Source organism: Oncorhynchus nerka, linkage group LG17 (genome assembly GCF_034236695.1).
Source record: "Oncorhynchus nerka isolate Pitt River linkage group LG17, Oner_Uvic_2.0, whole genome shotgun sequence".
Classification (NCBI taxonomy): Eukaryota; Metazoa; Chordata; class Actinopteri; order Salmoniformes; family Salmonidae; genus Oncorhynchus; species Oncorhynchus nerka.
The window spans coordinates 49,593,223-49,608,319 of NC_088412.1; the positions used below are offsets into that span (position 1 = coordinate 49,593,223).

Genomic DNA, 15,097 nt, shown 5'->3' on the forward strand with positions numbered 1-15,097 from the left:
AGGTCTGGACTTTAACCAGGTATTGAGTGTAAGGGGGCAAGTCTTCCAAGTGGGGTTAGGTCTGGACTTTAACCAGGTATTGAGTGTAAGGGGGCAAGTCTTCCAAGTGGGATTAGGTCTGGACTTTAACCAGGTATTGAGTGTAAGGGGGCAAGTCTTCCAAGTGGGGTTAGGTCTGGACTATAACCAGGTATTGAGTGTAAGGGGGCAAGTCTTCCAAGTGGGGTTAGGTCTGGACTTTAACCAGGTATTGAGTGTAAGGGGGCAAGTATTCCAAGTGGGGTTAGGTCTGGACTATAACCCGGTATTGAGTGTAAGGGGGCAAGTCTTCCAAGTGGGGTTAGGTCTGGACTTTAACCAGGTATTGAGTGTAAGGGGGCAAGTCTTCCAAGTGGGGTTAGGTCTGGACTATAACCAGGTAGTGTACCAAGTGGGGTTATCTGGACTTTAACCAGGTATTGAGTGTAAGGGGCAAGTCTTCCAAGTGGGGTTAGGTCTGGACTTTAACCAGGTATTGAGTGTAAGGGGGCAAGTCTTCCAAGTGGGGTTAAGTCTGGACTATAACCAGGTATTGAGTGTAAGGGGGCAAGTCTTCCAAGTGGGGTTAGGTCTGGACTTTAACCAGGTATTGAGTGTAAGGGGCAAGTCTTCCAAGTGGGGTTAGGTCTGGACTTTAACCAGGTCAAGTCTTCCAAGTGGGGTTAGGTCTGGACTATAACCAGGTATTGAGTGTAAGGGGTCTTCCAAGTGGGGTTAGGTCTGGACTTTAACCAGTATTGAGTGTAAGGGGGCAAGTCTTCCAAGTGGGGTTAGGTCTGGACTTTAACCAGGTATTGAGTGTAAGGGGTCAAGTCTTCCAAGTGGGGTTAGGTCTGGACTTTAACCAGGTATTGAGTGTAAGGGGGCAAGTCTTCCAAGTGGGGTTAGGTCTGGACTATAACCAGGTATTGAGTGTAAGGGGGCAAGTCTTCCAAGTGGGGTTAGGTCTGGACTATAACCAGGTATTGAGTGTAAGGGGGCAAGTCTTCCAAGTGGGGTTAGGTCTGGACTTTAACCAGGTATTGAGTGTAAGGGGGCAAGTCTTCCAAGTGGGGTTAGGTCTGGACTATAACCAGGTATTGAGTGTAAGGGGGCAAGTCTTCCAAGTGGGGTTAGGTCTGGACTTTAACCAGGTATTGAGTGTAAGGGGGCAATTTCTTTTGTTATTTGTAAACTCAGGTTCCCTTTATCTACTAATAGGTTTTGCTTGAAGATCTCATAACATTCAGTATCAAAAATAAGCAAAAACAGAGAAAAGGGGGTAAATACTTTCCCACTGGATACATTTGTGAACAGCAACAACCACAATCCGTAAGGTGCCAAGAGCTCAATGAGAGAGCAGCTCTATGATTCACATCAACGCGCTATGTAGACATCGATAATAAGTCATATCCATATCGCCCATAGGTTGCACCACTTCTGTCGTCCATACCGGCAACTTTATTCAATAATAAGTGATATCCATATCGCCCATAGGTTGCACCACTTCTGTCGTCCATACCGGACAATCTTTATTCAAATTGGACAATCTTTAGATGCCGACAGCAGTCGCACCATTGCAAGACTTGGCTTAGGCTGTAACCCAAAAGCCCATTCCTGCTCTTTTTCCCGTGATTCATCAAACGCATTTGGTGTGTCATCGTAGTGGTCTCTGACTTGTGGTCAGACTCTCTCAGGCGGGAAAAACTTAAACTTGCGCCCTTTTTCAATGCTGATTTGAATGTCATTGAGAAAACAGAAAGGTGTAGACTCTGTTTTACGCAAACATCCTTTCTGAATTGATAAGTAATCCTCGAAGTAAGAATCCATTTTCTTCAAAAGTATCTATAATCTGATATATATATATTATATATTTTTGCTGGTAACATAACAGGTTAGTTACTGTTTTTTTTTTTCTGTTGTAATCCATTACATGTAACTGATTACATGCAATCCATTACTCCCTATCTGTGATAATGATATGTGATGCTTGATTGTGTGTCTGAGCTTCTTCTTGGTTAACAGAGTAACAAGCTGGAGAAGATCCCGTCAGGGGTTTTTGATAGCCTGACCCAGCTCAGAGAGCTCTACCTACAGAACAACTTGCTCAGCAACGAAGGCATGGACAACGAGACCTTCAGGTAATGTTGTAGTACTGTAGTAGTATTCTAGTACTACTGTAGTACTATTTTAATAGTACTGTAATAATAAAACACACTCAACAGAGAACAATTCAGTCCAGCTGTCTTCTTCTATTCTTCCTCTTCTTCTAAGTTGATTCGACATATCTGAGGCCACATGTTACGTTAAAACCCGAGGGTATTGATTGAAAACAAAGACCTATACTGTAGACTTTACAACACAGGCAAATATAAGGCATGGACAATGACACCTTCACGTACTGTAGTAGGAAGAGTGTGTCCGGTGTTCTTGAATACTCCACAAACAATTCATTGGATCGTATAACCAATGTTTCAGTCAGTAGATAAGACTTTCAGCAGGGTTCTTTTTTTAAAATATATTTTAGCTGCGAACTACAAACTACTCTCTTTTTATTGTAGGACACGCAGACACACAAACACGCTCGACAGAGTCATTCAGTCACTCCACCTGAGTGCAGTTGATTCGATATATCCAAGGTTGAACACTATCACTGTTGCCCATTATGTGTCAATGGTTATTACAGAGTGCATCAATTCAAAACAAAATTCAAAACAAAGACCTATAGACTTGACAACACGGCAAACTCTGAGAAGGTACATAAGGGAATGGTGAGTTGAGTGTCCACTTGTTACTTTCGATGTATGACTATTGATCTCATGTTCAGTTCCGCGAGAGAATGTGAGAGAATAGAGTGGTGTGAGAGAGAGAGAGAGAGAGAGAGAGAGAGAGAGAGAGAGAGAGAGAGAGAGAGAGTAGAGTGGTGTGAGTGTGAGTGAGAGAGAGAGAGAGAGAGAGAGAGAGAGAGAGAGAGAGAGAGAGAGAGAGAGAGAGAAGAGAGAGAAGCCAGTGGTGAGAGATTAGGTTGAACTTGTACATTCTGAGAAAATGTCAAAATGGTGACCGCTTAAAGATAAAGTGATGATTTCCTGTATCAAATATAATGCCACCCTCTCCTCTCCTCTCTCAGCCAGTTGACCAGTCTGGAGTATCTGGACCTGTCCAACAACAACCTGAGTGTGGTTCCTCAGGGTCTGCCTCGGAGTCTGATATTGCTACACCTGGAGAGGAACAGTATCCACAGTATCCCTGGCGATGCTCTCACAGCCTGTCGTAACCTTGAGTACCTACTGCTGCACAACAACCAGCTCCACTCCCGCTCCATACACCATGCTGCATTCCAGGTAGGTGCTGCAGGATACCTGGGATACTTCAATATAATGCCACCCTCTCCTCTCCTCTCCTCTCCTCTCCTCTCCTCTCCTCTCCTCTCCTCTCCTCTCCTCTCCTCCTCCTCTCCTCTCCTCTCTCCTCTCCTCTCCTCTCTCAGCCAGTTGACCAGTCTATAAGATACTTCAATCTTATATAGAGGGCTATAGGACATACTGCGGACAGTTGAATTACCACAGGTGTATATGGCTCGAAGGACCATGAAAAATATTCTACATTTACATTTACATTTAAGTCATTTAGCAGACGCTCTTATCCAGAGCGACTTACAAATTGGTGCTTTCACCTTATGACATCCAGTGGAACAGCCACTTTACAATAGTGCATCTAAATCTTTTAAGGGGGGTGAGAAGGATTACTTTATCCTATCCTAGGTATTCCTTAAAGAGGTGGGGTTTCAGGTGTCTCCGGAAGGTGGTGATTGACTCCGCTGTCCTGGCGTCGTGAGGGAGTTTGTTCCACCATTGGGGGGCCAGAGCAGCGAACAGTTTTGACTGGGCTGAGCGGGAACTGTACTTCCTCAGTGGTAGGGAGGCGAGCAGGCCAGAGGTGGATGAACGCAGTGCCGTTGTTTGGGTGTAGGGCCTGATCAGAGCCTGGAGGTACTGAGGTGCCGTTCCCCTCACAGCTCCGTAGGCAAGCACCATGGTCTTGTAGCGGATGCGAGCTTCAACTGGAAGCCAGTGGAGAGAGCGGAGGAGCGGGGTGACGTGAGAGAACTTGGGAAGGTTGAACACCAGACGGGCTGCGGCGTTCTGGATGAGTTGTAGGGGTTTAATGGCACAGGCAGGGAGCCCAGCCAACAGCCAGTTGCAGTAATCCAGACGGGAGATGACAAGTGCCTGGATTAGGACCTGCGCCGCTTCCTGTGTGAGGCAGGGTCGTACTCTGCGGATGTTGTAGAGCATGAACCTACAGGAACGGGCCACCGCCTTGATGTTAGTTGAGAACGACAGGGTGTTGTCCAGGATCACGCCAAGGTTCTTAGCGCTCTGGGAGGAGGACACGATGGAGTTGTCAACCGTGATGGCGAGATCGTGGAACGGGCAGTCCTTCCCCGGGAGGAAGAGCAGCTCCGTCTTGCCGAGGTTCAGCTTGAGGTGGTGATCCGTCATCCACACTGATATGTCTGCCAGACATGCAGAGATGCGATTCGCCACCTGGTCATCAGAGGGGGGGAAAGGAGAAGATTAATTGTGTGTCGTCTGCATAGCAATGATAGGAGAGACCATGTGAGGTTATGACAGAGCCAAGTGACTTGGTGTATAGCGAGAATAGGAGAGGGCCTAGAACAGAGCCCTGGGGGACACCAGTGGTGAGAGCGCGTGGTGAGGAGACAGAGTCTCGCCACGCCACCTGGTAGGAGCGACCTGTCAGGTAGGACGCAATCCAAGCATGGGCCGCGCCGGAGATGCCCAACTCGGAGAGGGTGGAGAGGAGGATCTGATGGTTCACAGTATCGAAGGCAGCCGATAGGTCTAGAAGGATGAGAGCAGAGGAGAGAGAGTTAGCTTTAGCAGTGCGGAGTGCCTCCGTGATACAGAGAAGAGCAGTCTCAGTTGAATGACTAGTCTTGAAACCTGACTGATTTGGATCAAGAAGGTCATTCTGAGAGAGATAGCGGGAGAGCTGGCCAAGGACGGCACGTTCAAGAGTTTTGGAGAGAAAAGAAAGAAGGGATACTGGTCTGTAGTTGTTGACATCGGAGGGATCGAGTGTAGGTTTTTTCAGAAGGGGTGCAACTCTCGCTCTCTTGAAGACGGGAGGGACGTAGCCAGCGGTCAGGGATGAGTTGATGAGCGAGGTGAGGTAAGGGAGAAGGTCACCGGAAATGGTCTGGAGAAGAGAGGAGGGGATAGGGTCAAGCGGGCAGGTTGTTGGGCGGCCGGCCGTCACAAGACGCGAGATGTCATCTGGAGAGAGAGGGGAGAAAGAGGTCAGAGCACAGGGTAGGGCAGTGTGAGCAGAACCAGCGGTGTCGTTTGACTTAGCAAACGAGGATCGGATGTCGTTGACCTTCTTTTCAAAATGGTTGACGAAGTCATCTGCAGAGAGGAGGAGGGGGAGGGGGAGGAGGATTCAGGAGGGAGGAGAAGGTGGCAAAGAGCTTCCTAGGGTTAGAGGCAGATGCTTGGAATTTAGAGTGGTAGAAAGTGGCTTTAGCAGCAGAGACAGAGGAGGAAAATGTAGAGAGGAGGGAGTGAAAGGATGCCAGGTCCGCAGGGAGGCGAGTTTTCCTCCATTTCCGCTCGGCTGCCCGGAGCCCTGTTCTGTGAGCTCGCAATGAGTCGTCGAGCCACGGAGCGGGAGGCGAGGACCGAGCCGGCCTGGAGGATAGGGGACATAGAGAGTCAAAGGATGCAGAAAGGGAGGAGAGGAGGGTTGAGGAGGCAGAATCAGGAGATAGGTTGGAGAAGGTTTGAGCAGAGGGAAGAGATGATAGGATGGAAGAGGAGAGAGTAGCGGGGGAGAGAGAGCGAAGGTTGGGACGGCGCGATACCATCCGAGTAGGGGCAGTGTGGGAAGTGTTGGATGAGAGCGAGAGGGAAAAGGATACAAGGTAGTGGTCGGAGACTTGGAGGAGTTGCAGTGAGGTTAGTGGAAGAACAGCATCTAGTAAAGATGAGGTCGAGCGTATTGCCTGCCTTGTGAGTAGGGGGGAAGGTGAGAGGGTGAGGTCAAAAGAGGAGAGGAGTGGAAAGAAGGAGGCAGAGAGGAATGAGTCAAAGGTAGACGTGGGGAGGTTAAAGTCGCCCAGAACTGTGAGAGGTGAGCCGTCCTCAGGAAAGGAGCTTATCAAGGCATCAAGCTCATTGATGAACTCTCCGAGGAACCTGGAGGGCGATAAATGATAAGGATGTTAAGCTTGAAAGGGCTGGTAACTGTGACAGCATGGAATTCAAAGGAGGCGATAGACAGATGGGTAAGGGGAGAAAGAGAGAATGACCACTTGGGAGAGATGAGGATCCCGGTGCCACCACCCCGCTGACCAGAAGCTCACGGGGTGTGCGAGAACACGTGGGCGGACGAAGAGAGAGCAGTAGGAGTAGCGGTGTTGTCTGTGGTGATCCATGTTTCCGTCAGTGCCAAGAAGTCGAGGGACTGGAGGGAGGCATAGGCTGAGATGAACTCTGCCTTGTTGGCCGCAGATCGGCAGTTCCAGAGGCTACCGGAGACCTGGAACTCCACGTGGGTCGTGCGCGCTGGGACCACCAGATTAGGGTGGCCGCGGCCACGCGGTGTGGAGCGTTTGTACGTTACGTTGCGTTAAAAGAACGACAATAGCTGGCTAGCTAACCTAGAAAATCGCTCTAGACTACACAATTATCTTTGAAACAAAGACGGCTATGTAGCTAGCTATGTAGCTAGCTACGATCAAACAAATCACACCGTTGGGACTGTAATGAAATGAAATGAAAATGTGATACTACCTGTGGAGCGAAGCGGAATGCGACCGGAATGCGAAAGTTCTATTCAGTAGACGTTGGCTAGCTGTTGGCTAGCTAGGAGTGACTCCTACGTTAAGGACGACAAATAGCTGGCTAGCTAACCTCGGTAAATTAAGATAATCGCTCTAAGACTACACACTCTAAACTACACAATTATCTTGGATACGAAGACAGCAAAGACAACTATGTAGCTAGCTAACACTACACTAATCAAGTCGTTCAGTTGAGTGTGATAGTTGCTACGGTAGACGGTGAACGTTAGCTAGCTGGCGGTGAACGTTAGCTATTCTAAAGCCTGATCTGACTGCTAGTTCGGTCAGGTTGAACCGCCACAGAGAGTTGGGCACAATTGTTTTGATGTTATGATTATGATGATCTATTTGTCTGAGCAATGAGAATCCTGAAATGTGCAATGAAATGCAATTTAGAATTACATGAAAATGTTCACAGAAAGAGTTCTCTTCCCCCCCAGGGCCTGAAGAAGCTACACACCCTCCACATGTACAACAACCAGCTGGAGCGTGTCCCCAGGGCTCTGCCCCGCCGAGCCAAGACTCTCATGCTGCTTCACAACACTATCAACGTGATTGAACGCAACGACTTGGTCTTTCTCTATTCCCTGACCGAGCTCAACCTCAGTTACAACCGCCTCACCAGCCCCAAGCTACACAGAGAAGGTAGACTGGACCACATATGGAGTATATGGAAGTGTTGTGTTGTGTTGTGTTTTGTTGTGTTGTGTTGTGTTGTGTTGTACTTTGCTCTGCTGTCATCTACATGAATACTGTACATCTACAGTAGAACTATATGTGGTGTAATGCTGGTATGAATGATTCGGGAGACAGGCACAGGAATGCATAATAGTTTGTCGTTTTTTTGTACCCAAATTACACAAAAAATGTGGTACCCAAATTTCAGCGTGCCGTGTAAAGGCACAGGTACGAAGACCAAACAAACACTATACAAACACATGGTAGAAACCCAAAACAAAAGAGCGAGGAGTACCTGAATAAATAACACAAGTACCCAATGATTATCCCACCGGACGAGACCCATAATCATCTGCGCAAACCACAATGGCACGAAAGCCAAAACACACAGCACAGGTACAACACAACACGCACCAACAGACATTGTAACAATAATCGACCGCACCATGGTAAACAAAGGGCACATATATACAAATACAATTAGTGGCAATAAAAGTTCCAGAGGGATCCGTGACATGTGGCTCTTCAAATAAAAATTTATTTGTCACATGCAGTGAAATGCTTAATTACAAGCCCTTAACCAACAATGCATTTTTAAGAATAATAAGTGTTAAAGTAGTTACCCAAATAAACTGAAGTAAAAAATAAATAAATAAGAAAGAGAAAAATAACAGATAATTAAAGAGCGACAATAAAATAGGCGAGGCTATATACAGGGTACTAGTACAGAGTCAATGTGCGGGGGCACAGGTTAGTCGAGGTAATTGCGGTAGTATGTACATGTAGGTAGAGGTAAAGTGACTATGCATAGATAATAAACAGAGAGTAGCAGCAGGGGGGACAATGCAAATAGTCCAGGTAGCCATCTGATTAGCTGTCTGAGGAAAGCCTGATCTGAGGACCCATGCCAAATCTTTTCAGTCTCCTGAGGGGGAACACCAAGACACCGTGCCTTCTTCACGACTGGCTTTGTGTATTTGGACCATGATAGTTTGTTGGCGATGTGGCTCTTGCACACATATCATGTTTGTGATGAACTGTACAGTACTTCTGTCTATATTTGTTTTATTTAACAAGGCAAGTCAGTGAAGAACAAATTCTTATTTACAATGACGGCCTACCCCGGCCAAATCCTAACCCGGACAACCCCCGGGCCAATTGTGCACCACCCTATGGGACTCCCAATCACGGCCACTTGTGATACAGCCTGAAATCGAACCAGGGTCTGTAGTGACGCCTCTAGCACTAAGATGCAGTGCCTTAGACCGCTGCGCCATTCAGGAGCCCTATATGAATATCTATATTTGGGCCTGCTGTATGACACAGAAAGAATTTCCCAACGGAATCAGTAAAGTTTATAACTACATTTAACTACAATGTTTTTTTGTATCTATTTTTTCATATTTAAATGAGACCATGTTGATTATCATCCAGCCTTCAGGAAGCTGCGTCTGCTGGTGACCTTGGACCTGTCAGGGAATGCCCTCCACTTCCTGCCCTTGGGCCTGCCCCGCTCCCTGCAGGTCCTCCGGGTGAAGGACAACCAGCTGAACTCCATACCAGAAGGGGCGCTGCAGGGCATGACCAAGCTCAGGGACATCAATCTCAGCCACAACCAGCTTAGACTCAACTCCATCTACCAGGGAGCATGGATGGAGCTCAGCGCTCTGACGGTGAGACTGGGTGGGGGGTTAACACAAGTAACACCTAAAGGTTTTCTGTGTAATAAGCTGGCTGTTGGCGCTGTCCTTCATTTGTTGGACCTGTTGGTTCGCACAGAGGGCTATATAAATACAGTGATTGATTTGATTGATGTGTTCCTCCAGACTTTGGACCTGTCCAGTAACCAGCTGTCCCATGTTCCGTCTGACCTGCCTGAGTCTCTGGAGTACCTGTACCTGCAGTCAAACCACATCAGCACTGTCCCCGCCAGCGCCTTTGAGGGCACTCCAAACATCAAGGGCATCTTCCTACGGTGAGAGACTGGGCACTAATGAACGAACGCACACTCACACACTGGACTGAACCCATTTCTTGGTTCAAACCCACAGCTCGTGTGTGTACCAAATTCAATTGTGAGTACCAATCACTTACAGTACATATATGAATGAATACACTCTCTCAAACCAGTACATACACGCACTCGCACCTATGTTATTATAGAAGCGTAATGAAACCGCCATTCAACTCCCCATGAACTCCTAGATCCAGCAGAACACTCTCCACTGTTCCATTCATGTCTGTAGCATTGTTTCTGAATGAGACATTTCTGGCCTTCTACTGGGCTCCTACCATCACTCCATTCATCCTCTGTTGTGAGTGTGTGACAAAGTCCTATTGATTGATGCCAAATCTAAGACAGAGCCACATATCCCTTAGTCCACAGAGTCCCAAGCTGCATCCAATGGCACCCAATTTACTATATAGTGCACTACTTTTGACCAGAGCCCTACTGGAATTTAGTGCACTATGCAGGGGATAGGGTGCCAATATCTGACAGATATTTGGTTGATAGTTCCCTCTTTATCCCTCCTTAAGTTTATTTTCCGTTTGGATCCGACCTACTCTGCTCTGCTGTGCTGTTTGTGTTTGTTTGTGTGTGTGTCTGTGTGTGCTGTGCTGTGCATGCGTGTCTGTGTGTGTGTGTGTGTGTGTGTGCGTACGTGAGTGCATGCGTGTGTGTGTGTGTGTCTGTCTGTCTGTCTGTCTGTCTGTCTGTCTGTCTGTCTGTCTGTGTGTGTGTGTGTGTGTTTGTGTGTGTGTGTGCGCGCGTACGTGAGGGCATGCGTGTGTGTGTGTCTGTGTGTGTGTCTGTGTGTGCTGCGCTGTGCTGAGGAGACTGTTATGTAACGGATGCAGAGGATGGAGTAAGTTGTCTTTCTTCTCTACTTCTGCGCTGACTGTACTCATTCAAATCCCTTACACAGATACACTATGTATATTTCCCATCATGTGTTCTTGGATTCTAAATTAACTCTCATAATTATCTAGTTAGGTTATGAAATGTAAATCATTTCAATGAATCGGGTATTTTACAAAGTTAAAGTCATGATTTCCTTTGTGTCGACATTCTTGGCTGTTTTCCTCTCTTGGAAGGAGGACTATGAACCCATGGTGGCAAAGTTGTAGGGATATTCCCCGCTGTGTCTAGATCTGTTTCTTGGCTTGTTGATGCTCCACTGCTTTTCCTATTAATTAAATTAAGTCAATGATTGGATTTCCAACTAAAACAGCTTGGCTCTGCCAAGTTGTTTTCTCTTAGTTTCCTTCCTCCTGTCCCCTTCTGACCTCTTCCTTGTCTGCAGGGCGGGCTGGGTCCCAACACTCTAAACCAACAAAATCCTTGTCACCTCATCGACTTGTATCCTTTCCTTTTGCTACCACTGATCTGAATATTTACTAGTATATGTAGCTAGGGTTAGTATCAGTTTCCATCATGTTCATTTTTTAAAACTTAAATGTAATTAAATAATAATATAAATAATTAAACTTTTCAGGTCAGTTTGGAATGGAAGCCATCCAAGACTGTTGGGATGCTGCCCTGAGTTTTTGTCGGTTTGGTTTTGAGGAGTCTAATTGGTGCTTTATCAGATAATGAACTATACAGATCCTGACCCCATCCAGCCCACTCTGTCTGTCTGTCCTGTTGGTCTCTTCATGTTGTGGGCTCAGCCTCAGCAGCTGCTGCAGTATCACAGCAGTTAGAAATGCTTGTTTTTCCACCAAATCCCTCCACATCTGGGAGCTGCTGGCTCCAGCCAATTACAGCCAATCTGGAATGCTCTATGGCCTCAGTGGAGGAGGGGAGGTGGATTTGTGTGCGCACATCTGTTTGAGTCTGTGTATGCGTCTGTTTACATTGAGTGTGTGACATAAACGTCTGTGCGTATGTGAGTGTGCGTGAGTGTCTGGGTCAGATAGTGAGTGAATTACAAACTAAGATGGGTCGGATTCACTGACTCTCAGGACGTCATAGATGAGCCCATTCCGAAGACAGTGGAAAATTGGCTTGATTCGGATAACATGGCCTTATTTCCCCTTGACGCACTATAGGGAGTATCAGGGTGCTTACTAACTCAATAGAACTTTAGAATGGAAGGCAAACTGATGAGTCATAGAAAGAATAGTATACAGGCATTCTAATTGGCTGTCTGAATCTCAGTGTTTGTTTACAACATATGTTGTGTTGTTCCTTACAGGACATATAGCATGCTGGTTCAGACTCTAAGCACAACATCCTATCAGTCAATATCGGATTGGGTCTTATAGCATGCTGGTTCAGACTCTAAGCACAACATCCTATCAGTCAATATCGGATTGGGTCTTATAGCATGCTGGTTCAGACTCTAAGCACAACATCCTATCAGTCAATATCGGATTGGGTCTTATAGCATGCTGGTTCAGACTCTAAGCACAACATCCTATCAGTCAATATCGGATTGGGTCTTATACTATGCTGGTTCAGACTCTAAGCACAACATCCTATCAGTCAATATCGGATTGGGTCTTATACTATGCTGGTTCAGACTCTAAGCACAACATCCTATCAGTCAATATCGGATTGGGTCTTATACTATGCTGGTTCAGACTCTAAGCACAACATCCTATCAGTCAATATCGGATTGGGTCTTATAGCATGCTGGTTCAGACTCTAAGCACAACATCCTATCAGTCAATATCGGATTGGGTCTTATAGCATGCTGGTTCAGACTCTAAGCACAACATCCTATCAGTCAATATCGGATTGGGTCTTATAGTATGCTGGTTCAGACTCTAAGCACAACATCCTATCAGTCAATATCGGATTGGGTCTTATAGCATGCTGGTTCAGACTCTAAGCACAACATCCTATCAGTCAATATCGGATTGGGTCTTATAGCATGCTGGTTCAGACTCTAAGCACAACATCCTATCAGTCAATATCGGATTGGGTCTTATAGCATGCTGGTTCAGACTCTAAGCACAACATCCTATCAGTCAATATCGGATTGGGTCTTATAGCATGCTGGTTCAGACTCTAAGCACAACATCCTATCAGTCAATATCGGATTGGGTCTTATAGCATGCTGGTTCAGACTCTAAGCACAACATCCTATCAGTCAATATCGGATTGGGTCTTATAGTATGCTGGTTCAGACTCTAAGCACAACATCCTATCAGTCAATATCGGATTGGGTCTTATAGTATGCTGGTTCAGACTCTAAGCACAACATCCTATCAGTCTTGCTGTGCTGGTTTACACATCAAACTCAAGCATCTGCTCAGTCACCATCACATACTGCGAGTCTGTCTACTGACCTCAGCCCCCGGCCCTCTGCTCTGTCTCCCTCTCAGGTTCAACCATCTGTTAGCCCACTCTGTGAAGGAGAGCTCCTTCAAACACCTGACCAATCTGCAGGTGCTGGACATTGGCCACTCGAGCCACTCCAACCCCTCCGGAGCATCCTTCAGACAAGAGGAAGAGGAGGAGGCAGAGATGGAGATGATGGAAGAGAAAGTGGGAGAAGGATTCGCTTCATAGGTTTATCCCATGGACACACACAGCTTGAATGATCGAAAACCAAATGTTGCAGTTGTTTAGGCTGCAATCCCAAAGTCCTGTTCTTTTGAAAGTACAGAAAACAGTATTTTTGCAAGTGGTCAGGCTCAATTCTGAAATGTAGATTGAACTATGAATGGAAGCGCAAAGTGATATTTTTCCCCATATAGTGGTGAATTGACGATGCACATATCTCTGGTGCAGGATACCAGATCAAATTATATTTTTGTTTGTTCTATTATTATTCTGGGCTTTGCTTGTCTATGCAATGACAGATACAGTTGCATTTCTGTGCTTGAGTCTGCATGCCAAATGGCACCCTATTGAGTGCACTGCTTTTGACCAGGGCCCATAGGATTCTAGTTGAATGTAATGCCCTATATAGGGAATAGTGTGCCATTTGGGACAGATCCTTTGTCTCAACACCACTTTAGTGGAAGCAGAAAAGAGAAGACAGTCAGATCTGTCATATGTTGATCATACTGTGTGGGTCCCATCTCTGAACTTTACTGTGTGCTAGCTGTGTCACCTTACAAAGAAGATTATGTCAAGGTTTGAAGTTTTTGAGCCTGTATTTATAATGTAAAGCATCTCAGACTAGGAGTTCTGATTGAGGATTAGGTCCCTCTCTCATTCATTATGGTCTAAAAGGCTAAACTGATCCTAGATCAGTATCCCTACTCTGAGATCTTTTGTGAATATTGGCCCTGGTTGTGATTGCGTGATGTAGTCTGGTAAGACAGTCTGGCTCTATGTAATTTTGTCATTCTTATATCATCGTTACTATGCCACAAGTTCTGTGACCGTGTTACAATCTCCTCGCTCTTCGACTACCATGAGCTTGATCCATGCTGTTAATGTAATGCCTTACTTTAATCCAGTCTTGTTTTGTAAGACGGCAAGTATTTGCATATGGTATGTGAAAAACTCGTGCTATTAAATTAGTCACCTTGCTATGAACCGATGTATTCACCTTCAGATGTATACATATGGATTTCACACAGCAATAAATATCGTGCATTAACAGGTTTCTGAGCACACAACAATATTAAGCGTGAAATGTATATAAAATGCACTTTCTAAAGATGTTTTTTTTTTTTTTTTTTGTTGAGATGTCAGCATATAAACAAAAACATTGAGCAACTAGAAACCATGACAGAAATATAAAAAGAGAGACGGTCCAGATGTTGTGGTTTTGAACAACGTTCAAATGTTTCACAGTACTTTTCCAGGGTCACATGTTGGAGGAATTCAACTATTAATTTTGTCTGTGTCAAACTGTACCATTTCAGACACAATAATAGAAATGTCTCAAATGACTCCGATCAATGAAGTCTGCCTCCAGTCTGCCTGTCTACCCAGCAGGGAAATCTATAGACAATGTATGTTCTTTATCCTCCTGCTATTTACCTTTATTCAGGGCCAGCTTTAGCCTTTTGGGGGCCCTAAGCGAGATTTAGTTTGGGGGACCCCCACCTCCCAGCAAAACATTTTAGTGGCCCCCCACTTCACGGCAGAGAGACACATTTTAGTTCTGAAGATACTTTCCTGCAATTCTACCAGAGGTGGGCGAGATTTAGTTTGAGGGCCCCCCACCTCCCAGGTCCCAGAGCGGTGTGGTGAATTATTTTGCTGGGCCCCGTCGTTTTTCCTGATCTGATAACCTATCCAGGTAAAACTCCAGATCTTATATGGTATGACGTGATTAATCCGTTGTAAAAAGGTTGAATATGGGCTATGATGGGACAAGAGCTTTTCTAATTACAGTGCCTTCTGAAAGTACACCCCTTGACTTTTTCCACATTTTGTTGTGGTACAGCCTGAATTTAAAATGGATTAACATTGAGATTTTGTGTCACTGGCCTACACACAACACCCCACAATGTCAAAGTGGAATAATGTTTGTAGACATTTTTACAAATTCATAAAAAATGAAAATCTAAAATGACTAAGTATTCAACCCCTTTGTTATGGCAAGCCTAAATAAGTTG

General features: G+C 45.7%; 1 protein-coding gene across 2 annotated transcripts in view; it reads left to right on the forward strand.

Annotated features, from left to right (window-relative positions):
* The window catches only part of LOC115145414 (podocan-like), a 40,993-nt gene extending 26,820 nt beyond the window's left edge, over nucleotides 1-14,173 (forward strand). For both annotated transcript variants that reach the window (XM_065003216.1, XM_065003215.1), the window contains exons 8-13: nucleotides 2,044-2,159; nucleotides 3,149-3,362; nucleotides 7,330-7,534; nucleotides 9,002-9,240; nucleotides 9,394-9,542; nucleotides 12,902-14,173. In XM_065003216.1, the coding sequence (XP_064859288.1) occupies nucleotides 2,044-2,159; nucleotides 3,149-3,362; nucleotides 7,330-7,534; nucleotides 9,002-9,240; nucleotides 9,394-9,542; nucleotides 12,902-13,088 (1,110 nt within the window). In that variant the 3' untranslated portion in view covers nucleotides 13,089-14,173. The remainder of the gene's footprint in view (nucleotides 1-2,043; nucleotides 2,160-3,148; nucleotides 3,363-7,329; nucleotides 7,535-9,001; nucleotides 9,241-9,393; nucleotides 9,543-12,901) is intronic.
* Nucleotides 14,174-15,097: the final 924 nt, after the last annotated feature.